The sequence below is a fragment of the Brassica napus genome, chromosome A8 (genome assembly GCF_020379485.1).
Source record: "Brassica napus cultivar Da-Ae chromosome A8, Da-Ae, whole genome shotgun sequence".
NCBI classification, from domain to species: Eukaryota; Viridiplantae; Streptophyta; class Magnoliopsida; order Brassicales; family Brassicaceae; genus Brassica; species Brassica napus.
Window position 1 is genome coordinate 9,092,805 of NC_063441.1, and position 25,046 is coordinate 9,117,850.

Here is a 25,046-nt window from a genome sequence, read left to right on the forward strand (position 1 = left end):
AGGGTTATAGTTATCAAATTTATATTACAATTTTAATTATCTATAAATATTATGAATTTTAATTAACTTGAAACTATATAAGATCAAAGTATTATCGATGTACTAATCTGAGTGTGTTTTTTTTAGTGAGGCATTTCATCTTCGTCTGGCTACATAGTACCAATTTAGTTTTTTTTTTTAATATTAACATATTTATGTTTTGCCCCAAATTCTTCTTCTTATCATTATACTATAACTATTTAGTTATAAATATAGGGATTTATTTAGTTGCAAAAAAAAAGGGATTTATTGATTTTATAAGACTTACCAATGCATATTCTACTAAATAAATGTACGTTTAGTAATGAAATCAAATATAATCAGCTTGCCAATAGTCTGAAACGACTCAGCTTATAGTATGAAATTTTTACGCTCAGAGACACATTTTGTGTTTACAATTTCACTCAGGAACACATTATACTACAACACACTTTCTTATGCTAAGTTTACTAATATAACCCTCAACTAAGACACATCTTTAGTTAACTAGAAACTCACCCAACTAACCAATCTTGTTAACCAATTCAAAACTAGAAAACCGATTCCTTATTTTTAACTTTTTACAAAACCATATCTTACCTTATCTCTTTCCATTTTTACGGTTCTTGTTAATCTTCTCCAAAACCTATGAACCCTAATTCCTTTCGCCAGCGACATCTTCTAGATCCAAAAATCACAATCTGAAATTCGACCCAAATCTCACCTTCCCAACCCTCATCTCTTTGATTTGCTTTTTCTCCTCACCAAATTAGGGTCTGTGTTTCGCGTTATCATCATCTCGCACTCAGTGTCTCGACCTCGAAGTTCTGGGTTTTTGCGGTTCTATCGTTTCTCAGATAAACTCCAAATGGAAGGTTAGATCCCTCTTCTTAAACTTCTTGATTCACTCTTCCCACATATAAACTAATTGATTCCGTCTGCTCGCAACAAACCCTAAAATTTTGCTTTTTGTTTAATACTTTGCAGATAACGCAGTTGATATCCGCCTCCTCCGAAAGGTTTTTTGCAACTGATAGATTCCCGCAACAAAACACCACTCACCAACCACTACTACGTGTCCATGACCACATCTATATTGTAACCACTGCTAAGCGTCCATGATCATATCGACATGTATAAAAAAAATTTCGTCATCGCCTACCAACATAACTTTAGCCACAACCTCTCTGACCACAACCTGTCTAACCACAACCCATCTACGTGGTAACAAAAACAACACCCCCGTAGCCACAGCCTCTCTAACCACAACCCAACCTCAATGTGGATGATATTTTAAATACACCACCGAACCACAAACATAACATCCACGACCAATTAAAAATCACTCCTTAACCCACAACCAAAAAATACACTCCGTCCTGTCCACAAGTATAAAAACATAGTTCATGCATCTTCGTGGTATCAACAACAGCACCCTTCTAACCACAAATACAAATTTTTAGTTCCTCTACATCAACAAGGTCCAACTAACTTCCAAGTCTAAAGAAAGCCCTGGGAAAAGGTTCTTCTTTCGTTACAGATCATGTTTCAAATGGGTTGGCAAAGCAAACTCCGAAGAGTTGGCCCTTTTGGCAGATAAACAGGCCAGGTTAAAACAAAGACCTGATCCAACTAAAGCAAGAACTTCTTGACATGAAGTAAGATATCAGCGAGATTGTTGAGGTTTTTGAGTGTATTAGATCTAAGGTCTAATTATGGTTCTAAATCCAGATCCCCAGCCATTGCCATTGCGGGTCCCCGACCATTGTGCTGACTCCCAAATCTAAAAAAGTTTCTTTAACCACAAACACACAATCCCCACGGTCGTATCCACACATATTAAAAATAAAAACAGGCATCTCCTACACACGAAACTTTAGCCAAACTGACCACAACCCAACTTCATGGTTTCAACCACAACACCCATGTAGCCACAACCTCTCTAACCACAACCCACCTTTATGGTTTCAACCACAACACCCATGTAGCCACACCCTCTCTAGCCACAACCCAACCACCACAACCACAAACAAGACATCCATAACCAAACTGACCATGACTTCTGAAGCGACGGAACTCGAAACGAAGCTCCCTTCGCCAGTTCTATCTCTTAATCTCTTCTCGCCTTATCTCTCACCTTCGTTGAAAAACGAAACCCACAACAAGTTACGTTTAAAAAACAACATTTATTCTGAGCCAAACCAATACGCTTCTTCTGAGCCATTAGATTTTCTTTTAAAAAATGATCCGACGGTCAGGAAAGAGACTCTAAAATCCATACAACTACTTTTACTTTTGCACCTTTTTCATTTATTCCAATTGAGAAGATATCTGGTTTGGTCTTTAAAGGGCTTTTGTGTCCACCAAAAAGACAGCTGTCTCAACAATGTGTGTCATATCATAATGTGCCTTTCAGCGTTAACAAAAGACACAAAGTGTCTCTCAGTGTAAACGTCTCTTATAGTATTCGTATTCTACTCGTTCAAAAATATTTATATTTTCCAGTCGAAAAGGAGCCTATGATGACCATAAGTTTAAGCTTACGAAGTGTGTAAAATTTTATTGAGGCTCTGAATGTAACACAGTACATATGCAGAATAAATGCAGGACATTTTAAATACAGAATGGACTGTAATTTTTTTGTCATTCAACACATTTTTTGCAAATCAAAAATAAATGATTAAAAAATAAAAAATCTGCATGCAGATCTAAATTGTACATAAAAATTTTGATCTGCAACTAAGGAAGAAGAAGAGGCTGTACACTTACAGATCAATAATATAAATTTATTTATAATGGCTATTAATTATTAAATAGATAGTCTACTTTACTAATTCATGTTATTCACTTTGAAACTAAATAACTAAATCTTTAAAACAAAAATTTAATAATTTCGTTTTATAAATAATTTATTTTAAAACGAGTTTATTTTATAGAATTTAAATAATTTTATAAAACATTTACATAAAAGTATATGTTCAACATATTCATATTTTTATATATTATGTTTGCAATAACTAGATATATATATATATATATATATTATTTTTGTATTATCTATTTTCTTTGCTTTACTAAAAATCATTTATAATATTTACATTGATAGAAAACATATATATTATAGTATATTTTATTTTTATTCTTGTTATGAGTAATATAATTAAAATAATTAATAAATTTTTATAAATTTTTATTTTCTAATATTTTGTAAAACTTATTCTAATGAATATATCTATGATGTTTGGTAATTTAAATTTCATTATTTATAAATAACAATTTGTATATTTGGTTTATATATTTAATTTTAATTATTATTTTCTAACATTTAATAAAATATGATAATTTAGTAAGTTTATTTGATAAATGAAGATAAAACTGTTTTGAATAGTGTTTGAAAACCAGACTGGACTGACCGGTCAAACCGTAACTCATACATCTTCATGTTTCGGATTGCTCTAAAAATCAGATTTGAATTAAACCTTCAAATCTCGTAAAAATCGATAAACTCGTAATTTGGACTATAAAAATAATTAAATGAAAAAGGAATACTCTTTGTCATTTTAATGAATTTTATATAATTTTTAAGTTTCAATATATTTATTAGAATTATATATTTTTTTTATGATTTTTTTGTTATAATTGTGTTTAACTTTTATATAATGTTTAAACTTTCTTTGCATTTATTAAATTAATAAAAAAATAACTGATAAGAATTTGTATTTTTGTTTTAAATATTTAATTTACAAAATTATTTTTAATATTTGGTTAAATACACTAATTCGATAAATTAGCTTAACCAGTTAGATCTGCATTTGTTATGCATGATCTGCTTGATCTGCATTTGTTCTGCTTGATCTGCGTTATGGGTTTGATCTGCGTTTTCTTGATCTGCATGTCATTCGAAGCCTGAGACAATGAGCTACATACTCAAAGTGGAGGTCCAAATCGAAAGATTGCCTATGACGTGAAATAACTGATTGGACCTCCGCATAAATTTAGCTATATGGATATACTTTACACCTATTCTATAAATGCCTAGTAAAATAATTAGAGACTAGGTGATGATCTGCGTCCTACGCGGAGTGAGTAGACTAAAAAACTTATAAATTTTAATCAATAGATATTGAATAGGTAAAAATAATAGTGAGATATTATACATGATTTAGATTTTCAATCCGGTAAAACTAAACCGAAATAGAAAAAATGTTTTGAATTTGGTAATACCGAATATACCAAATGGATGTTATTTTAAAGAAAACGCGCTATATGGATATGGTTTGGCATATAAACAGATTATACTTATCAAAGCGAATAAAATAAAAATATGTTGTATAATTATATGTAAATTCTATAATATAATTAGTAACACATACATAATTTATTTATTGATATGATCTTCATACTTAAAATTTTTGTTTTACTAATTTAGTATTTTGTTTTAACTCAAAAGATATATTTCATCTTTATCAAATTAAAAAAAAACATAATTTTATTTTTTACGCTGACATATATGTATACTAATATTTAGTTAATAATATTATGGATTGCTAATTTTTCTATTCTATAGAAAATATTATTGTTATCAGTTTAATATGTTTACTAATTATTTTAAATTGTAAAAGAAAAATAGTCTATTTAAAAACCAAAGTATCTTCGTGTTTTATTAAAGCCAATATCTAATTATATAAAGTAAAATTTATAAAATTATAAAAGATAAATTTTTTTTTTGAAACAAAATGCTATTAAAGACAAAATGTTATAAAAAGTTATAGTTATGGTATTTTGGTATAAAACCAAATAAATCGGAAGCTGGCTGTATATAAACCGAACCAAACCAAAATAGATATGGTCTTAATATGGTAGCTATTTTTATAAAATGAAATACCAAAAAACCGAAAAAATCGAAGAAACCGAACCGACATCCAAATTGAGCACCTCTATAGAGATTAGCAGAAGTAACATTCGATATTTATTTAAGATTTAAAGAATATACCGCATAAGAAAACCATTTCACTTGTCTTTCCATCAGCAGCTGAATACTGCTTCCAAAGTTTTATGACTTTCAACCTAATCTTCCACAAAGACTTCTTTGGCTTCAAGTCAGAGATGAAACTCATACCACTCATTTTCTTTGCTAGTTTTGAAACGTTTAGGTTGTAATACCGTAGATATTAGGATAGTATGATATATATACACAACTAATAAATTTTTGACCCAGGAGATTTAAAAAAAAAAATGAATATCCCATTGCCACAAAGAAATGTTGCAAATCCCTATTGTTCGTACATTTCCATACAGTTATAGAAAGTATTATATGCAAGGAGCCAAAATAAAAGAAGTCCATATTAAAAATGATATTTGACTTTAACCTTAACCGGAAAGAATTATATAAATTTCCATATTTAATGTCTATCACCATTTATGTTAATTTCGTAATAAAAAAATTTTGCTGCAAAAGTTAACAGATTGAAATAAATTTAATATGTTATTCCCTTTTGAATGTATTTTACAATCACTCGAGATTGCGTTAAATTTTTTTATATACAATATTTTGATTTTACAATATAATCGAGTTTCTATTGCTCAATCCCAAAATAAATGTCACGTATCCCATAAAATACAAAACAAATTAATCAAAATTAATGTCACGTACGTACCAATGTTTATAGAAGAACATACTTATGAATCGTGTCCCTAAAATATGTCATGTATCATTTATGAATCGTAAAGAACATGATATTTGACTTTAACCTTAACAGGAAAGAATTATATAAATTTTCAAATTAATATCTGTCAGCATTTATGTTAATTTTGTAATCAAAAAGTCTTGATGCAAAAGTTAAGGGATTGCAAGAAATTTAATATAAAATTCGTTTTTGAATTTATTTTACAATCACTCAAAAACATGATTATTAACAATATATAATAAAAATATGGATTTTTGTTTTATCCATCAAAATTTGTTATATAGCCATGATATAATAGGTAAGACAAATACACTTAATGTATGCTAACTTCTATAAAATAATACAACATACACATCGAAGAATCCACTAAAATTATACTATGAATTTGTAAAATAATGCAGTATACACATCGAAAAATACACTAATATTATGAATTATATTGTATATTGTATGAAAGGATCCAAATAATAATAATGACATTACATGTAATTAGTCTAGGCAAAGATTAGTTATTTAATAAAGATTGTGAGAATGATTCTCATAATGACACATAAGTAATGGCATTTTGGTTAATCACACATGGGAATAAGGTTAATTGTTAATAATGCTCCTAAAATAATAATAAAAGGGATAACTAGATCTCGATCCGTGCAACAGCGCGGGTTTTTATTCTTATTTATTTTTATATAAATATTTTTTTAATTCTAAATTAGTATATATTATAATATATATGTGTATATCAATTTTTAAAACATAATAAGTTTACTGTATATTTTTTTATTGAATATATTGTTTTCAACTTTTACATGTATTTGTATCTTCTTATATATATATTTTTCAGATTATTATTTTATTATTAAAATCATAACTATATATATAAACATTAGTAAAATATTGTTTTATTGTCATATTCAAAGATATTGTAACATTTCACAAATTTATAAAGCTTTTTAAAAATTAATTTATAAAATAATTTAGTTGATAGATTAAATTATCGAGTAAATAAATAAACATTTAGTTTTTGTTTAATTTTTAAAATAAACTAGATAGTTTAAAATTTGTTTTCATTGGTTTAAGGTAGTAAATATTAATCATTGTTAGATAATATGATTTTTGTTATTTAAAAAAAATCTTTATAATTTTAAAAGTTAACATCGACAAATATTTAAATATTTAGCATATAGAGGTATAATATTACAATATTAAATTATATTTATTTAATTTATACTATCTATAAATCTAATGGATCATCTATTGTTTAAATCCAATTATTGATAGCCCAATAAAAATTTTGGTAGGTCTAAAATTTAAGATAAGATCTTATATAGTATTATTTATGAAGTGATTTAGCTTATTTGTCATGATTTTCATGATTTTAGGTAATTTTGCTTATTTGTCATATTTTAATTAGGTTTAACCTGAGTCATTAATTTATTAATAGTTTTTAGTTGAGTCCATTATTTATTAATTTAAATAATATAACTATAAAATATGTAATTAGATATATAATTATTTTGATTTTGCTTATTTGTCATATTTTCCATGATTTTAGTCAATTTTTCTTATTTGTCATGTTTTTAGGGACATTTGCTAAAACCAACTCAAATATTCAAGTCAATTGTAAAAGTGTACCCCACTTTCAGTCAAATGCAAAACCAACCTAAAGGAGTAGTGTAAGTACTATTTCACCCTTATGACCAAACAAAAAACATAAATGTATTTTACGTTTCTATCCTTTGGAAGTCTACACGTAATAAAAGAAGTCTACATATATATAGACTTCCTACGAAGTCTATTTAATAGACTTGTTTTGTAGTCTCCACTCTAATTTGGTCTACTAATTTAATTTTAAAAATGTATAAAAATAATTATTGTGATATTTTTAACTAATCATCAATATAATGGATAATATGAAGTAAACAAATTAAAATTTCATATAATCGAACAATTTTGAAGAATATATACTAATTTGGTTATCATGTGCTAGACTATGTTCATAGTTTAGAAACAAAAGGTTCTAACATGTTATGTCTTTTAGTAGTTGATTTCATAGGGTTAGATTTTAGATTTTGTTTTTTTTTTGTTTTATTAACTTAAATCTGCATATTAATGTTTAGTAGTTTATATTTTGTATAAATGAGACTTTTTGATTATCAAGCAAAACATTTAGGGTTTGATATTTGTGGTTTAGGGTTTCGTAGACCTACAATAAAGTCTATTTATCTGAAGACGTCTTTTTCAGTCTATATTTTTCAATTTGTTTTACAAAAAATCATTATATTTAAACTAAGTTAAGTTCCTTAAGAATAAAAAAGTGAAATCATATACTATAACTATTAAAAAATAAAGAAATAAATTTAATAAATCATATATTAAAATTATTGAAATAATAAAGAATAAACAACAATAATTAAATTATTATAGTAGACTTCCAAAAAGGTCTACTATGTTATAGTAAGATCTACTCCAAAATTTTAATTTAAGTAGACTTCAAACGAAGTCTACAGTATCGTAAATTTTAACCTAGTTACATTTTTGTCTCCCTATATAAACAAAATTTATTCAATCTCTCTCTAAAGTGGCTGCACAAGTTCTTAAAACTCTCTCCCTTCTCTCTAAAACTTTCTCTCTTCTCTCTAAAATTCTCTCAATTGTTTCTAAATCTCTCTCATTATCTTCTTTCTCTCTAAAATTTTCTCAAGTCTTTCTCACAATATTATCTTGTCATTTTAGATATTATGATTCATGGTTTTCATCTTCTCCTTTAAAAAATGTAAGTTTTAGATCTATAGATTTTAAATGTGTATTTTTATGTTTATTTCTCACAATATTATCTTTTTTTGGTAGGTATTATCACTCATGGATTTCATCATCTCCTCTAAAAATGTAAGTTTTAGATTAATAGATTTTAAATATGTATTTACATGTTTATATTCAAATAAATTTATAGATCAAGCTCTCTACATTAATTTGCTACTAGTTTACCTTATAAATTCTATTATGTAAAGTATTTTCAGATTTAAAATTATTTTCACATTTCAAAATATATAGATTTTTTCAGATCTGAAAATTATCAGACAGTGTAGACTTCTAAAGAAGTTTACTAAAGCTTGCAGACTTCATATGAAGTTTACTAAGCTACAAAGTTTAAGCAGACTTCATTGGAAGTCTACAAAAATATGACTTTAATTTTTTTTCTATGTTTTTTAATAATTTTATTTTATTTTGCAGGTATTTTCTTCCATAGTTGTTCTCTTCTCCTCCTAGAAATGTAAGGTTTACATCTATAGATTTAAAATATGTGTTTTAATATTTATATTCAAATAAAGTTACATATTAAAATTCATATTAATATGTCTTTAATTTATAACTATTTTGTCTATTAAATCATATTTTTAAAAGTTTTTTAGATTTAAACTTATTTCATATTTTTAATGTATTATTTTTCAGATCTATTTTTTTTATAGAGTAGACTTCATTTGAAATCTACTTAAAACTTACGGCTGGTAGACTTCAAATGAAGTCTACTAGCCTTGAATTTTAAGCAAATTTTATTAGAAGTTTACTCAAATATGATTTTAATTTTTATCTTATTTTTTAAAATTTTATTTTATTTTGCAGGTATTCTCTTCTAATATTTTCAAATCATCTTCCCAAAAATGTAAGTTTTCCATATATTCATTATAAGATATTTTGTGTTTATAATGAACTAAATTTATAGATTCATACATTATCTTTTTGCTTTGTTACAAGAATGACAAAAAACCATTTTTGAAATATTTTGCAGAACAAAGTATTTTCAAATTTTCTAAATGCACACTTTTAGATATGAAAATTTTTCATTAGTGTAGACTTCAACTAAAGTCTACTAAACAATAACTTTACGTAGACTTAATAAAAAGTCTACTAAAATATGATTTCATTTTTTATCTAATGTTTTTCTCATAACTCTATCTTATTTGGCAGGTACTTTTTCCAAGACTTTATTTGAAGCATCAAGATTATGAAAAATCAAACATACTCAAGAATACATTTTAATATATTGCTCTGTAATAACTTTCATAATAAAATATTAATTTTTAAATAATTTTTTAATGCATAATCTATAAACATTGTATTCATTTTTAGTTGTTTTCACTTGTATGATATTATTAATTTTTTGTTAGATATCAATTCTTTCACAAGATCTAACCAACCAAACAAGTAAAACCACCATAAGCTAAAATAATAACTAACACACATGTGAGAAGAAGAAAATCTATACAAAATTTTCCCAAAAATTTTCAAGAATAACACTAATCAAAACAATTTGCAATAAGTATCAAGTGTATAATTATAACACATTAAATTGTGAAATTCATCCAAGACCATTAAAATTTTACTAACATATACTGTAAAATAATTAAATCATGAAAAAATATGATGAATAATACACAAATACACTTTTAATAGAATTTACGACGTAGACTTCAACTGCAGTCTACATTTGTAGATTTACAAAAACGTCTACACTTATTATTTAACATATAGTCAATCCAAATTTTTTTAGTGTATTGGCGCAGGCTTGATACACAAAGGCGTACAAAGTGTGTCTTAGATAACTCGATCAAGTTCTGTACTTGTCGATTATTCATGACAGACATAAGAGGAGTATATTCCTATTCGGAGTCATTTGTTTTAAATGATGTTTGGTAAGGAATAGGTTAGCACCATCTTCTCAATTTTGTTGTCCAGATCATAATCTTCTTGTGTCATTTCAAGAAGTTTACCATGTGTACAGCCATCATGCACAAGGAACATTCTTCAACCTTTCCGATTCTTCATCCTTTTCGAATATTTTGTCACCCAAAATATCTTTGGCCCATACTTCACACTCGCTCTAAGTTTCCAACCACATCCTTGAACACGACACTTAGCCACATACAGAGTTTTTGTTGTCTTATATGCTGAAAATGTAAAATTATATTCCACAGTCACCGACTTCAGCTTTGAAACAAGCTCAGCCTTACTAGCAAAACTATAAACGAAGACTTAGAAATACGTCTACAATTATTAGCTAACAACATTATCAAATCAAATGAATTATACCTTCATAATTATAAAAAAAAATTATTTTCAAAATCACTCAAACCCATTAGGATTAACTAACACACACTGTCAAACAAAAAAACTAGAAAAAATTTAATGAATAATACACAAATTCACATTTTTATAGATTTTTCTATGAAGACTTAATATTTAGTCTGTGAAGATGTTGACGTTCTTTTCAGTTTACAGACGTAGACTGTCAAATAGGTCTACTCTTTGGGTTGGTTTTTGCAATTGACCATTTTACGGGTTGCTTTCTATAGTTGAATAAAAGTTGTAATTTTGTACATGTAGACTTTCATTTCAGTTTACAATTTAAAAAGGTTACTTTTTGCAATTGACCAGAATTCATCCAAGATTTGACTTTCAGAACTAGACTTCATATGCAGTCTACATGTTTAAATTTTTTTTAAAGAGGTTAGTTTTGCAATTGACCAAGTTTGACTTCAAATCAGTAGATTAAAATGAACGTCTACGGGTGTGTAGACTTCTTGTGAAGTCTACTCTCAAATCCGACAGGTTGGTTTTGCATTTGACCAAAATAAAAAAGTAGACTTTATATGCAGTCTACATTTTTTTTTAAGATAAGAAGACTGCATATGAAGTCTACAATTTAATAAATTTTTGATTGCTTTTTAAACTTTTTGGTCAAACACAAAACTAACCTATTCCACGAAATCAAAGTTTTGGTCAAATGCAAAACTGACCTTTTATAGACTTCGTTGGCAGTCTACATTTTGTAGACTTCCGTTGAAGTCTATTTTGAAAAGTCAAAAGTTCGGTCAAATGAAAAACTAACCTCTTTTAGGTAGACGTCTTAGTAAGTCTACCGAAAGTTTTATTTTTGTTGTCAAAGGTAAAGACGAAGACTACTGCGAAAGTCTGCGTTAGAAAAAAAATTTGTCTGGTCAATTGCAAAACTAACCCGTGCGTTGACAAATAGACTGCATCGTAAGTCTCCACGGAGGCGTAGACATACAAAACAGTCTACCGTCGCGACACAGATCTGAAAAAGAACGAAAACCATGTAAATAGTTACATTTTTCATGTGTAAAGCTCGTTTCTAACCTTTTCAACCGTCCAAACTCCAAATATGAGCAAAAAGAAGCATCTTTAACGATTCACTAATGAAGAAACTCAAAAATATGAAGTTTGTAATTATGAAAATGATAGTTATGAGAGTTTTTTAGATGAAAATGTAGAGGAGATGAGAGGAAATGAAGTTTTTTGGGTTATAATGAGAAAAAAAAGTGGTTGAAAATTGAATTCTAGAGCTTTAGAGCTCAAAAATGGTGGTTCATGGTGGTTGGAAAAATTGATGATGATGGCATTTTTGTAAATAAGAAGAAATTGTTAGGGTGTATTTGATTTTTTGTTAATTTCGAAATTAATAAAAAAATAAATAAAAATGGCAATTTTGTGAATAATTCAAAAACATAAGGATAGTATGGAAATTTTATTGATGAATAGTATGGACAAAAAAAAAGGGGTTGATTTTGGGTTTGAATTGAAAATATGGGTTGGTTTTGAAAAACACCCATGTTTTTATTAAGTTTTACCTTAGTTATTGATTTATTAATAATTTTTAGCTGAATCACTAATTTATTAATTTAAAAAAATATGCGTAATGAATTTTATATATAATTGAAAACGAATTTTGATTTAATAATATTTAAATATGTATGTTATATTAAAATTCTTATTTTCTTATTTGTCATATTTTATTAGGTTTTAAGCTTTTATATAGGTCATTGACTTATTATTAGTTTTTAACTGAGTATTTATTAATTTTCATAAAACCCGTAATGAATTTTATATATAATAAAACACGCATTTTATTTTAAAAATATTAAATTTATATTTTATATTAAATAATTAATTATAAACTAATATAATAAAATTGTGAAAATATATTTAAAAATTAAGAGAATTCTTATATATATTATGTTGCTATCTGAAAACAATATTTTTTATTATAAATTTAAAAAATTAAGATATAAAACAATTTATAATTAAAAATTAGTCAAAGAACAATATTCATATAAAGATATTTTCTAACTATTTTTAATATATGAGTGTTTTAAAACCTTTTAACAAAATAATAAATGTATACTTTGATGAACGTTTTTTTGACATATATTAATAATTTGGCGTTTGATTTAAATATTTGAAATCATAAATAATAACTTAACTTGTGACTGAGTTTAAAACAAATTTTCTTTTAAGGGTTTTTAATGTAAAAATTCTCCAATTAACTTGTGCCCCCCGAAAATGAAACACTTCTTATGGCAACTTCTTTCAGGATGTATAGCGGTACTGAAAAATCTAAAATCAAGAGGGATACAAGGAGATATATGTTGTGCCCGATGCGGAGATCCAGAGGAATCAATAAACCATGTGTTTTTTGAATGTCCTCCAACACGTCAAGTATGGACATTATCTAAAATCCCATCGCATCCCAATATTTTTCCTGTCTGTTCTTTGTTTGCTAATATGGATCATCTTTTTTGGAGAGTCAACCCACATATGGATGACCACCAATTTGCATGGATATTATGGTATTTATGGAAAGGCCGGAATAGTAAAGTTTTTAGCAATCTGGATATTGATCCGAGGGAAACACTTAAATTAGCAGAATTGGAGTCATCACTCTGGTCTGAGGCACAAGTAGCAAAGGACCCAACAAGGGGGCAGCAGGTACAGACCACTTCTACGTTAGTGACGTCAGGACGATGGTGCTTTATAGATGGATCATGGAAAGATAAGGATTTATTTTCAGGGCAAGGCTGGTATAGTACTTTACCGGGTTTCGATGGTTTATTAGGGGCAAGAAATGTAAGGGCATGTCTCTCACCTCTTCATTCGGAGATGGAGGCTTTGATTTGGGCAATGGAATGTATGAAGAATTTAAGACAGATTCAGGTGACGTTTGCAACGGATTGTTCTCAATTGGTGAAGATGGTTTCGGAACCAGAAGAATGGCCAGCATTTGGAAGTTATCTGGAGGACATTAAGCTTTTGAAAAGACGTTTCCTCAACTCAGACATCGTTCATGTACCACGGACGAAGAACTTAAGGGCGGATAGCTTAGCACGCAGTGGTAGGAAACAACCGTCTTTCGTCGTTCACATGGATGCGGAGTTACCGAATTGGTTTACAGAGTCAATATGAGTCTGTAGATGTTTTTTTGCTGTCAAAAAAAAAAAGTTTAGTTCGGGTAGAAACCTCTAAATTAAAAATTCAGCAGAAAAGCCCCCAACCTAAATAATCTTAATGAATTGGCCCCTCCACTACTCGTCAAGTTAAATTTTTGAAAAACTCCGTTAGTTGAAACACAGCGTTTAGTGTCAAAAGAAAAACGACCCGACTTTCTTCTTCTTCATATGTGAGAGTCAAAAATTTCCAAATATAAATTAAGGTTCTTCAAAATTTTGAGATTATATCTGTTCCTCAAGTTAAAAGCTTTCGGTTTCCTCTTCCCCAGTAAAGTTTTAGTTTACCACCCAAGGAAATAAGAAGAAGCAAAAGCCAACTAAACTCTCTTCTCTCTCTACATAAACACAAAAGAAACGTGAGAGTAAAGAGAAAGAGCAAGCTTGTGTTAAGATGAAACACAAGAGTAAACAAAAACAGAGAGTGTGAATGAAGTAAAACAGAATGAGGGTGAGAGAAGCTCAACAAGTATGAACAAGAGAAGAAAGAGAGGCTGGCCGTGAGAAGAGTGAGAGCTCAAGCCAAGAGAAAAAGTTCAGCAGTAGCTTGTTCTAGGACTATCATCATTGTGGTTTAATTGACGTTTTTAACTGGCATGTATGACATTTGGTAGTGTTTCATGTGTTGTTTTTAACTTTTTTTCTACTGTTGTTGTGTTTGACGAGTTGATTAATAATGTGACCCTTTAAGACAATGTCTTGCACTTGTCGTTGGAAGTAAACAAATAACATGATCGTTCAAGTCACATAGCAACAAGCAAACATAGCTCACTTCATTTTAATGGTTGTAACGACCATAACCTGAGCTATAAAAAACACCAAAACATGGTTCAAATGAACTTAATTTTAGTTAATCTGAAACACCAACATGGATTCTAAAGCTGAGTTCGAAAATTAAAAAAAAAACAGCAAGTTCTTAGATGAGCAGACTAAGTGTGCTAAGGTGATGCGAGAGTTCAGTGGCGATCAAAAGTGTAACGAGGAGTGACTAGTAAGTTCATTTGAACCATATATATAACTTCAACTCCGTCACCAGACTATAACTTACCCTCTCTCGAACTTAGCGTCTCTCAAACTCTCACAATCACCAAATGAAACTCAAAACCCTTCTCTTTTAAAAATTAGGGTTTATCATCCTAATATCTCGTGGAACTTTTAAGAATCTTAAGAATTTAAAATTAAATGGTAAACAACAAGACATTGTATTTAAACATCGTACTGTTTTATTGACAAATCCTATTGTTTTAAGACATTCCCAAAACGCTGCATTTGGTTTTAACGTGACGAGTAACGGAGGGGCCAATTTATTATTACCATTACTTAGGTTGAGGTTTTTTTCATTGACTATTTAATTTAGGAGTTTCTACCCAAAATAAACTTAATTGAGGGGGTTTAATGTTAAAAATCCTTCTTTTAATTGCTTTTACTTAAAACCAGTTTAAGTTTAATCTGAGAAACACTATGGCTTTAGTTGGTGATCACTAGAAGAATGAAAAAAATGAACAAAATGAAAAATAAATTTTCATTCGACGAATTGAAAAAATAAAATAAAATATGAATTTTGTTCAATTAGTTCCTTATTAAAATTGTATAAGGAAATTTTTTCTTATAAATTTATTCCTCCATATGGAATTTAGAGGAAAAAGAATGGAATCCACCTTTCAATATTTTGACTAAAATTTCAACATAACTGATATAAATTTTGAGGAACAACGAATTCACAATAAAAATTTTTATTCAACATGGTCACCAATTAGAGTTTTATTATGCCAATTTTTGGATTAATAAGACATAAATTAATAAGTATTTGTAATATGATTATGCCTGCATGTGCGGGCAAAACACCTAGTTAGATATTAAATGTAACATGATTTTCTATGAATATGTCTTTTTTTAAAAAAAATTACACATGAATAAGGTTGTGACTTCTGTTTTAATATATAAAATATAATTACGAGGAAGGTCCACCGTAACCTAACAACATTTTAAAATAATCAAGATACATGCATAAGCAACCTTTATTTAAAGAGTACCAAATAACAGATTGCAACAGTACATGGTCATAGAGTTTAAATTAGGTAGGAAAATGTTGTGAAGATTGAAGATTCAAGTTCCTGAAGAACTTGACTAGCAACTGCTTCGCTGCTTTAGGTAGAACAGGGTTGGTTATGCTTTACACTCATCGATGCCATGCAAATGCATGGGCTTCAAGAAGGAGCACAATCATGACGGCTGCATAGAATAAAGTGGTGATTTGATGAGCTCCTTTGCACCGTGAGACAGTAAAAGGCTTCAACGGTGTGTCGGCTAATGTAGTTGATCATTACCACAAAAACCCATAACAGTTGCATACAATGATGAAGGGTTAAGCAAGTGGGTTAGCTACTGTTATATTATGTTAACTGGTAAGAGAAGATATAACAATGATAAATAGCCAAGCATTATTAGGATAACCGACCAGTCTACCATATTAATATCAGAAAACTTGCGTGTATAAGAGAAATTTAACATGTACACATATAATTGTAGACCCAAACTAGCTTTATGGTTTAAAATTTGAGATACAACCTAACAATCGATAACAACCAGCCAATGTAAATGAAAATAATACCTGGAAGCTGACTAATCTAAACTAAATAACTGATGAACTAATAAACTGAAATATTAACGGTTTCATTTTATCTATACTTTTGCATCACTTTCCTAAAGAACAAAGTTATTTCCGCAAATGCCATCACCAGCAGTTGTAAGCACATGGAAGCAATCAACAATACTTCATGAATCTATCGTGAAGATAAGTAGATTTTAAAACATAAGAGAAGAGTTGGTACATTGTGTAGTTAACGTTCACTTGTCTGAACTTGAAGTAGTAAACCAAAGAGTTTCTTTTCATGAGTGAGTATTCTTTGGAAAACTAAACTGGTGTTGACTCTCATGAATGTATGTTGTTACTCCAGATAATGTATGTCACTTGTTCACCGAAGGGTTTTTCACCGGCCGCAAACATTCTAGACGGAAAACTGGGTTCCGAGGAAAATTTAGATTGAGATTTGAATAAGAAAGAGAAATGTAATAAAAATATAATTAAAGATGAAGAGGTGTAATAGAGGTGCAGTTGCCTTTTTCCTGGAACCCATCAGACGGCCTCATGTTCTCGAGCTACACAATGGACACCAATGCTCATCATATTACATTTTATTTCTCCCTTTGAAGTCCAATTTCTGACAGAAATCAGAAGTCTATTACGTAGGGGTCGTGAGGATAGTAGGGGTAAGTTGGGGAAGGAAAAGTAAAGGATTTGGGTGTAGGCATGCCGCTAATATGAAGTGGATTTGGGGTCATGTAAGCCAATAATCTCAATTTTATTTCCATGAAACTGAAATATAGGAGCAAATAGCGACAATATAAACCACTCAGACAAAGACCCGGCCCACTATTATTAACACGGAGTTCGCTCACGTTAGACCGATAAGTGGTCGCAGGGTCGCAGGAAGGGAGGTCGACAGCTTGCATGAAGGAATTAAATCAGTTTAAGAAGAATATTCTCCTAAAATATAGGATCAAAGCTTTCGGAGCCGTTAACATCGTGAGAAGATCTCGCTAATATACAAGGAAAATGGAGCGATCATAAAGGGAGAGAAGAGAAGAGAAGCGCACATTCAAAACCTTAGAGCTTACACACATTACCCTCGACTTCGATCTCTCACTCTCTCATTCTCGATATTTTGTTCTTAGTTTTTAGTTGTTGTAACCGGATCTCTTTGTTATCATTGTATTAATTCAATCCTTATCAATAAAGTCCATTTTTGTCAATCAAAATCAGATTACATCGTTATGTTACCAGGATATCATTGTCCACATTATTGTATTTCCTAATCTCTTACAAACATCACTAATATCACTACCAAATAATACCTAGTGTGTGAGTTTTATGATCCACAATGATATATGATTTCTCACGTGCAATCATCACATGAACTTTCTTTGTATTTTGGCTTCACTTGCGCGATATCACGACTCACTTCAATATAGTTGACCTATTTTTATACTATTTTAGCTCAAACGCGCTTAACTTTGAAGTTTAGAACAAATGTGTGACAAAAAAATAAGCGCACTTTAGTAACATAGATAGCAAAATCAATTATATTAAACTTTTTATCATATGCCAGGAATCGGGACGTTAGTAATTCATTTTAGTTCCAGAAACCCGATTATAAAGAGCAATCGATGTTAGCTTTTCAAAATGAGACCACATAAGCTTGTGTTTTGTTTTATATTGTTCTATGAATATATATACTCTAGAACTTAGATTTCAATATGGCATTTGTGCAGCATTAGTTTCACTTTTTATTTATAAAAAGTCTTGCTTACAAAGAATCATATATGAGTTCTAAAAGTGATCGGTTGAATGAAAATAAACTCCGGAGCCTCGGATGTGAAGATATTTCTACTAACGGCATATTTAGAGGTAAAATGTGTGTTTATGGAGTTAAAATGAAAATGAAAATAAAGACAATGATCTGAAGCGTTGATTTTGAACTACGTAATCTTCGGGACTATTCTCTCGAATCATTTTTTTTAAGTTTTTGTCAAAACATCTTTTTTTTTATTTTGAAAATTTTAATATATATCTTTTAAAATTTGAAACCATATCATCAAAACTTCAACCCTTAACTCTAAAATCCAAGTTTAAATTAGTTAACCATAGAATATAAATATATTTTTACTTTTTAATAAAAAAAAATTTGGTCATTTTTCTCGAGTGCTATTTTGTGTCAAAAAAAATTAAAAAAAACTATCATAAAGAATTTCTCTAATCTTTATCTTCAATTGTATTATTTAAACATTTGATGTTCTGTATCAAAAAAATTGTCGTATATAAGATTAATGATGTGATGCTTACTTACTGGTAGGCGCATGAATACTCTTAAGAAGAAGAAATGGCTATAAGATTGAAGACGGGACAATTTGAGGTTTAAGAGTTAAGACGATCCCTTTACATCTTGGTTTAGAAAAATTACATTACTAACACAAGTAATATGTTATCATGGTTCATGACATAACATATCGTATCATGGTATTAGAAAATGCACTCAACATGTCAAATACTATAAAAAGTTTAGTCTTCTTTGATATATTCATTATGAAGTAGCACGAGCTTATACAATACCCTCAACCAATATGAATTCAGAATCAAGTGTTAGAGAAGCAGTTGGTATATAAAAAGAATACATGCAGAGAAGTAATAGTTATCCAGACGTTGTAGATGAACCCAACCAAGTATTATTATCAACCCATCTCTGTTAATGGTTTAGGCAAGGTCAAAACTAACACAGAGTTTATGTGAAGAGTTCTTTAAAAAGCTAAAACAGAAACACATCTAAGTGGACTTGCCTTCGTTTAGCTTTGGAATTTTCTTGTACTCGTACGAGTTAATGTCCACCTTCCCTTGCATAGCCTGCACGGTGAGTAAACAAACGCCTGTCAAGATTTAAAGTGTTCTTCATCAAAGCTTTTTTTTTTCTTTTATGCGTTAAATAAAAAGTAACCAACCTTGAGCTCGTCTTCGATGGAAGTGTTTTTAGGTTTGTAAGCATCGACAGGCCCTGTTCTAGAAAGAGCCTTTCTGGTCTCAATAATCTCCCATTCCTGGTCGTCTTTCACCTTTGCGATGTCCTTACTGAACTAACAAAAAAAAAACACCAATCATGTGGAGAATTCTTTAGTTTCAGAGAGATTATATAGCTTAGTCATGAAAAAAGAAGACAAAACTCGGACCTGCCTTGGAGGAGTTGGCTGAGACCAAGGGCTCCAAAAACAGTGAGAGAGATCATGGGAAGTCCGTATCGTACAAAAGGGTGTCTCCTTCCCCACCTTTTAAACGATGGCTGCTTGAGAGTAGAAGGAGGAGATGGCTTTTGAGTAGTTTTTGGACCTGTTTCAATTGTTGTCATCTTTGTATTGCCTCAAAGAAAACGACTGCAAGTGAAACTCAAAGAGTTTAAGACATCTATAATAATAAAGAAGAGTTTGCATTGAGCGGAGATAATACTTTGTGTTGATTTGCCTAAATGTTTAATTATGAAAGCCTAATCCAACACAAATGTAATGTTATTACCTACACACCAGATTAACTGACTTCAGCTTTGGTCAATCACAACAAAAGAAACAAATTTCAGAAACTGAGAGACTCAATGGCAAAATCCAATCAGACATTGGAAAGTCGGACAAAGCATCTATTGAATCAAAAGCAAAAGCCCTAAAACTAAGAAACTTGCATACCTATGGACGGCTTGGCGACTCGAGAGAGAGAGAGAAGAAGAGAGTTCGACAGGAGAATATGAATTAGAGATCGAAGCTATTACATACAGCCTCAGAAGACCTGAGAGTCACGATCGCAAAACAGAGAGATCAAGGCGGCTGGAGAAGTTTATGAACTGGACTGGACCGGTTATTCCGCATATCCGATCCGGTTTACAGTCTAAAACGCAATGTTCGATTCGTTCATTGACCCAGCAATAAAATAACCGTTCAGTTCATACAATCAAACATCAGTGACACGTGATGCGAACCCGGTTTCCTTTTCTGCTCTAATGGATTTTGTGAAAATTGTATTGCGTTAATATTTTCGTATTATATTGTCGTCTTATTTATTCAAATAAAAATCATGACTTATTTCATGTTTTTTTTTTTTTAATTTGGACCATCATTTAGAAATTTTATTAAATTATTATATTAAAATTAATAATATAGAAAATCTTTGAACTATTTTAATTATAATATCTTTTGATATCTTTACATTTTAAATATAAATATATTTATTTAATTTTTTAAAAAAAATCTGTTTAAGAAGATTTTAACAAGATCTTAATTTTCAAAGATTATAGTTAAATATTTCCACTAACTTTGAAATTATTTTTAAAATATTATTAAACATTAATATATTCAGTTATCGTTTTTAAACAAAAATTCAATTCTATTTTATTTTTATCTATTAATTATATAATAATAATAATTAATCATATTAAATTTTTTTATTATATTGGGTTAAGTATGATAGAATTGTATTAAATTGATAAATATATATACTTTAGTTTCATAAGTATAAAATATTTATGTTCAAAAATAAAAATATAATATGTTGGTAAGACGGGATAAGATTATCAAACTATATAATACATGTATAAACATTTACTTGTTTTTAATTAAAGCCAATAATATAAAATCTCTGTAACTACTATGATCGTCATATCTTTTCAATTGAAATATAAATATATATATATATATATTATATTATATTTTAAAAATTCTAATAAATATGTTGAAAAATATTTTAACAATATCTTAATTTTCAAAAAATTTATGTAAATATTTTCACTAATTTCATAATTAGCAGTGAACTATTATTATGCATTAATATATATTTAATTATTCTTCATAAAATGAAAAAAATTAAATTCTATCCTATTTTATCTATTTTTTAATTATAATGTTAAAATACAATTATCATATTGAACTAAATATGATAAAAGTATATTAAATTGATACATTTATAATTTTATTTTCATAAATATAAACTATTTATGTTAAAAATATAAAATGTGTCTAAAATTAAAATATATTAGAATTTTCTATATACAATAATATATTATCTAAAATGAATAAGCATAAAAGATTTTGGTAAAATAAAATTCAGCTTTGAAGGGACATATCAAAATTTAGCATAAATTAAATACAAAATAATTTTCAAATATGTTTTCTCATGGATATATTAATTTGTTTAATAAATAAATACAACTACAATAAGAAAAATATATAATAAGAAGTGACAAATATATGTGACAGTTTTAAACAATTTATCAATTATAACATGTAAATTATAAAGTTAAAGTATTTGAAATAGTTATATAATCATTTAAATATATGATTAACGTTAAAGTATATACCACTAATGATGATCTAAAATAAATATCTATGTATATAAAACTGAACACAAACATCTACGCGGTTGCGCGGAACAAGATCTAATTCTTTATTAATTCTGATTTGTAATTTCTCGTAAAGTTCATTGTTATTCAAGATTTAGGTGTTATTATGTTTTCAAACTTTCAAAGTCATCATGTGTTATATGTATATCTCTAAATTTTTGAAGTATTATTTTTGTAAAGAAAATTCATAAATTAACAAAGCTTTTGAAATGTATCCGGAAGATATAAAGATGTTGAGAGAAAGTTTCATAAACTCATATATCATTCATGTACTTCGGACGGAGAATAAGAGGACGGATAGTCTAGCACGCATGTCAGAAAACAATCGTCTTTTGTCGTTCATATGGATGCAGAGTTACCAACTTGATTTACAGAATCAGTCCAATGGTTTATCATATTTTTCACTCTAAAATAAAGTTTGAGTTTGCTCAAATGGTACTTTATTTTATAGTAGAAAATAAAGTGATGAACAAAAAATAAATAAGTTACTCTATATTTGGAGTAAACCTATTTTTTCCTCTATTATAGAGTGGGAAATAAAATACTATTGGAGCATTTTTACTCTAAACTTAATTTTAGAGTAAAAAATAGAGTGAGATTGGAGATGACCCAAATGTTGATGACCAAAAAACAATACAAAACTTTCGGTAACTCTTTAAAAATTTAACAAATTTGTTATTCTTAAAATCAACCAAAACTTCCAATAACCTCTGTGCAACTACACTACTTGTGTTTAGAAACTTGGGATTAAGATTTTCCAAGTTAAAACTTAGGACAATGAAAAAGCAAAATACAATTTCAATAACATTGTCAAGAGACCTTTACATTGCTAGTCTTTACCACATCAGGTGAACATACAAAAAAAAGTCTTTACCACATCAGCTTCAGTGACACACATTTCACTCTTCTTCACCTGAAATCAACAAAACATAAATTAAGATCAACCATAAATCCACAAGGGACAACAATCTCAGACAAATCTTTTGAGTCAAGAAAGAGAGAGAGATTTCATCATATATACCTTTTGTTTTTGTTTAACTTACCAAGGAGCAGACACAATTGTCTCAAAATCAAACTCCACATCTTCAAGCTTTACACCAAGATCTCTCGCACATGACTCAACCTTCCATATCTTTCTGCAGGCTTGATCCTTCTGTTCTTCCGCTGCTTCCTTCTTCTCTTTCAGAGCCGCTTCTTGCCTTTGCAGCTCGAGAATCTTGCGTTTAACCTCAACCATCTTGCGCTCGGTCTCACCAAACTCTAGTTCAGCCTTGTGCCTTTTGCTAGATTCATCCATCCTCTCTTTGTCAAGACCTCTACGTCCCTCCAATATTTTCAGTTGCCTACCCTTGAGAGCCAACAGCTTGTTGATCCGTGATAAAGGCCTTGTAACATCAAACCCATGCTCCTCTAGCTTGGTAAACGTGTCTTTGAGGCTATCTAGTTCGCTTACGGCCACGTCGGCCTCCATATCTTTCAGTTTCTCTAATAATCCAGAAAAGGTAGCCATCATCCCTAACGCAGACCCTTCACGGAAATCTTCACTAGTCGACTCAATCAACGGGCTAAAATGAGGACGTTGTGGCAGTTTCTTGAAGACTTCCATTGTTTCATAAATCTTCCACAACGGTGACTTATTTGCAAAGGGCAGAACCCTCATTGTGTCCGTTGCTTGAGTGTCCTCCACATTAGAAGTAGGGGTTCGCACTAGACAGATCCAAAACAATGACAAAAAAAGAAAGACATTATTCTTTAGCATATCTACAAGTATATGAAGAAACATTGAGCTTTAACACATACCAGTATCATTGAGGTCTGACTTGTGTTGTACATGTCCTCGTTTCCTCTTACGACGATAAAACTTGCCAAAGAATTTGGATTTTGTCTGAAAAAATGGAAAGAACATTACAGACAGTTCAATGACAAATATTTTTGCATTAGATAAAACCAAAACAAGCAAATCTCTACCTTTGGTCTTTTGTGCCAGATCCCATCTTCCCACTCCATTGGAGGCCTAACATCAGAGCAACTGACTTGCACAGAGGCCACCTTTGTTTCCCCCAAACTAACCATGTACCGTCCCTTGAAGACAATCCCTCTCACCACACCTTCACACCATACAGAACCAACAAACACCTCAACACGATCCAACAACTCATACTCTCCAACAGAACAAAGAGGCTGTCTTGGCCTGACTTCTCGCGAATCAATGACACTGATTCTCGATCTCTTGCTGCATCTGAAGGACGTATCATCACAGTACTTGACAATGAATCTCTCCTCATTCTCCACCTTTTTAATGATCATTGCCGGACGCCAAGCGGATGACCATCTCAACTCAACCATGGTCCCAGAACTAAACTCGGACTTGCCCAGCTCCTTCAAAGACATATAACAAAGAGGATAAGTCCAAAGTTCAAAACTTTGACATGCAACACAAAAACCCACAACGTTTATATAATAAATCAGAGCATCGTATACCTTGTTTTCTGGTCGGACCCATTTGGAACCGGACCAGTCAAGGTGAGCCCTTAGCTGCTTTCGCTCGAACTGATTGATGTCTGGTGGTGAATCGAAATAAACAAGATATGTATCATCCTCCTCTTTCCTTTTAACAACCAGACCACTCCACCAACCACCTTTGTAATAAGCGTCGACCACCGAGCCTTCCTCAAACTCCTCTGCTCCGTCATCCTTAGGTGGGACAGGCCGGATTAAGCTATGATCCACGATTTCGGTCAGGTGAGACGAAAGGTCTTCTTTGAGCAGCGTCCTGTAACGGACTCGGAGCAACTTGCGTTGTGATTTGGTTGGGCTGTCTTCAAGAATGGCTCTGTACCAAGCGCCTTTGACGCCATCCTCCTCGTAAGACACTTCTACTTCAGTGTCTTTTGTAATGGGTTGCATTTGCTCCGACTTTACTCTGGAGAACAGAAAAGATTCGCCTTTTCTCTGGAACTGAAGAGACCACTAAGAGTGAGATTAATATGTCATTAAAAACAGATTAATAATGTCCTCAAAGGTTTTTTTTTTTTTTTTTTGTCAACAATGTC

At 30.0% G+C, this 25,046-nt stretch overlaps 2 protein-coding genes across 4 annotated transcripts; both read right to left on the bottom strand.

The window, feature by feature from the left end:
* Positions 1-19,111: 19,111 nt before the first annotated feature.
* Positions 19,112-20,515, bottom strand: LOC106397589. Of its 2 annotated transcripts, XM_048738592.1 has the most exons (5): positions 20,288-20,515; positions 19,784-19,984; positions 19,559-19,685; positions 19,400-19,463; positions 19,112-19,305 (listed from the first exon to the last, which is right to left on the bottom strand). In XM_048738592.1, the coding sequence occupies exons 2-5, from the start codon at positions 19,957-19,959 to the stop codon at positions 19,295-19,297; spliced, it is 378 nt and encodes a 125-aa protein (XP_048594549.1). In that variant the 5' UTR covers positions 19,960-19,984; positions 20,288-20,515; the 3' UTR covers positions 19,112-19,294. The 2 variants fall into 2 exon arrangements, with proteins under 2 accessions (XP_048594549.1, XP_013693658.1); XM_013838204.3 differs by having other exon boundaries at positions 19,112-19,463.
* Positions 20,516-22,746: 2,231 nt separating this feature from the next.
* On the bottom strand, positions 22,747-24,979 carry LOC106397853 (DUF724 domain-containing protein 2). Of its 2 annotated transcripts, none has more exons than XM_013838475.3 (5): positions 24,475-24,979; positions 23,962-24,372; positions 23,794-23,878; positions 23,037-23,700; positions 22,747-22,906 (listed from the first exon to the last, which is right to left on the bottom strand). In XM_013838475.3, the coding sequence occupies exons 1-5, from the start codon at positions 24,898-24,900 to the stop codon at positions 22,903-22,905; spliced, it is 1,590 nt and encodes a 529-aa protein (XP_013693929.2). In that variant the 5' UTR covers positions 24,901-24,979; the 3' UTR covers positions 22,747-22,902. The 2 variants fall into 2 exon arrangements, with proteins under 2 accessions (XP_013693929.2, XP_048594550.1); XM_048738593.1 differs by having other exon boundaries at positions 23,015-23,700; positions 24,475-24,978.
* Positions 24,980-25,046: the final 67 nt, after the last annotated feature.

Excerpts from the sequence above, each read along its gene's own strand:
- LOC106397589 (XM_013838204.3), bottom strand. The coding sequence starts at position 19,959 with ATGACAACAATTGAAACAGGTCCAAAAACTACTCAAAAGCCATCTCCT. Across the intron at positions 19,686-19,783 it reads AGCCAACTCCTCCAAGGCAG|TAAGGACATCGCAAAGGTGA; the intron begins GTCCGAGTTTTG and ends TTGTTAGTTCAG. Across the intron at positions 19,464-19,558 it reads CCATCGAAGACGAGCTCAAG|GCTATGCAAGGGAAGGTGGA; the intron begins GTTGGTTACTTT and ends CTCACCGTGCAG.
- LOC106397853 (XM_013838475.3), bottom strand. The coding sequence starts at position 24,900 with ATGCAACCCATTACAAAAGACACTGAAGTAGAAGTGTCTTACGAGGAG. Across the intron at positions 23,879-23,961 it reads TCTGGCACAAAAGACCAAAG|ACAAAATCCAAATTCTTTGG; the intron begins GTAGAGATTTGC and ends CCATTTTTTCAG. Across the intron at positions 23,701-23,793 it reads GTCAGACCTCAATGATACTG|TGCGAACCCCTACTTCTAAT; the intron begins GTATGTGTTAAA and ends GGATCTGTCTAG.